We start from the raw sequence: 1,122 nt of genomic DNA on the forward strand, positions 1-1,122 counted from the left end.
GTGGCTGCGCCAGGCGCAGCTCCGGCCGGGGGATTTTTTTCTCCTGCCTTTTCCCCGGGAGAGAATACACACGCCCATTCCGCACACAAACCGTGGGCAAGTCCCCGCACACACGAGGTCTGCGACATGCGGACCGGGTGCTGCGCGGGGCGGAGTTCATGAGAGGCCGCGTGTCCGTCCTGGGGAAGCCGGGGAACCGCGCTGGTCCCCACGCACCCCGCGTCCCTCCCCCGCTTTCCGGTGCCGACAGGGAGTCCCTCTAAGTGTCTGGCTGATATTTTGTTGGCTCAGGAGTGAATTCCCAGGGAAAGGGACTTGTTTTTAAAACAAAAAGCATACAAATACTTGGTCCTCCCAGAGGTCAGTTCATTGGTCGTAAAACGGGGATGATGTTCCAGGCAGTTTCGGGGCCCAGGACACGGGGGCGCCGCTCCTAGCGCTGTCACACTTCAACCGTTACCTGTATTTTGTTAAATATTTTTCATTGATTTTTAGAGAGAGGTCGGGAGAGGGAGAGATAAAAACATCCATGATGAGAGAGAATTTTGGACCGGCTGCCTCCTGCACGCCCCACACTGGGGATCGAGCCCGCAACCCGGACATGTGCCCCGACCCGGAATCGAACTGGGGACCTCCTAGTTCATAAGTGGACGCTCACCCATTGAGCCATGCCGGCTGGGCCCTTTACCTGGATGTAATCCTCACAGCGGGCCGGTATCATACCCGTTTTACGGATGGCACACGTGACAGTCGGTGGCAGCCTGGCTCCCGGGTTCCGCGTGCCCGTCGGCGGCCCGCAGTCTGCTCGGCGCTGCTGGGGGTGTACCTGCCCGGACCGGGAGAGGCGTGGAGGCAGCGCCTCCGGACCTAGAATCGGGAGACTCGGGAGCTGGGCGCAGCTCGGCTCTGCAATGAGCAGGTCCAGGCCGTGGTGACCCCCACATCCGACCCGGGGCCCTGAGCAGACAGCCAGGCGAGGGCCCTTCCCGCCCTCGGGCACCTGAGCCACTGCACTCCCCGCGGAAGGGCCTCACCTGAGTTCACCAGAGCTGCCCTGGGGCTCGGGACCGGGATGCCCGCCCCCGGTAGCCAGCGCAGGGCAGGGACAGGGTCTGTCTGGTG

General features: G+C 62.7%; 1 protein-coding gene across 1 annotated transcript in view; it reads left to right on the forward strand.

The window, feature by feature from the left end:
• Positions 1-263, forward strand: part of OTUD7A (OTU deubiquitinase 7A) — a gene marked incomplete at its 5' end in the record, with an annotated part of 27,898 nt that extends 27,635 nt beyond the window's left edge. Inside the window, one exon of the mRNA XM_015569098.1 lies at positions 64-263. Within this exon, the coding sequence (XP_015424584.1) occupies positions 64-263 (200 nt within the window). The remainder of the gene's footprint in view (positions 1-63) is intronic.
• Positions 264-1,122: the final 859 nt, after the last annotated feature.

The sequence above is a fragment of the Myotis davidii genome, unplaced genomic scaffold (assembly GCF_000327345.1).
Source record: "Myotis davidii unplaced genomic scaffold, ASM32734v1 scaffold164, whole genome shotgun sequence".
NCBI classification, from domain to species: Eukaryota; Metazoa; Chordata; class Mammalia; order Chiroptera; family Vespertilionidae; genus Myotis; species Myotis davidii.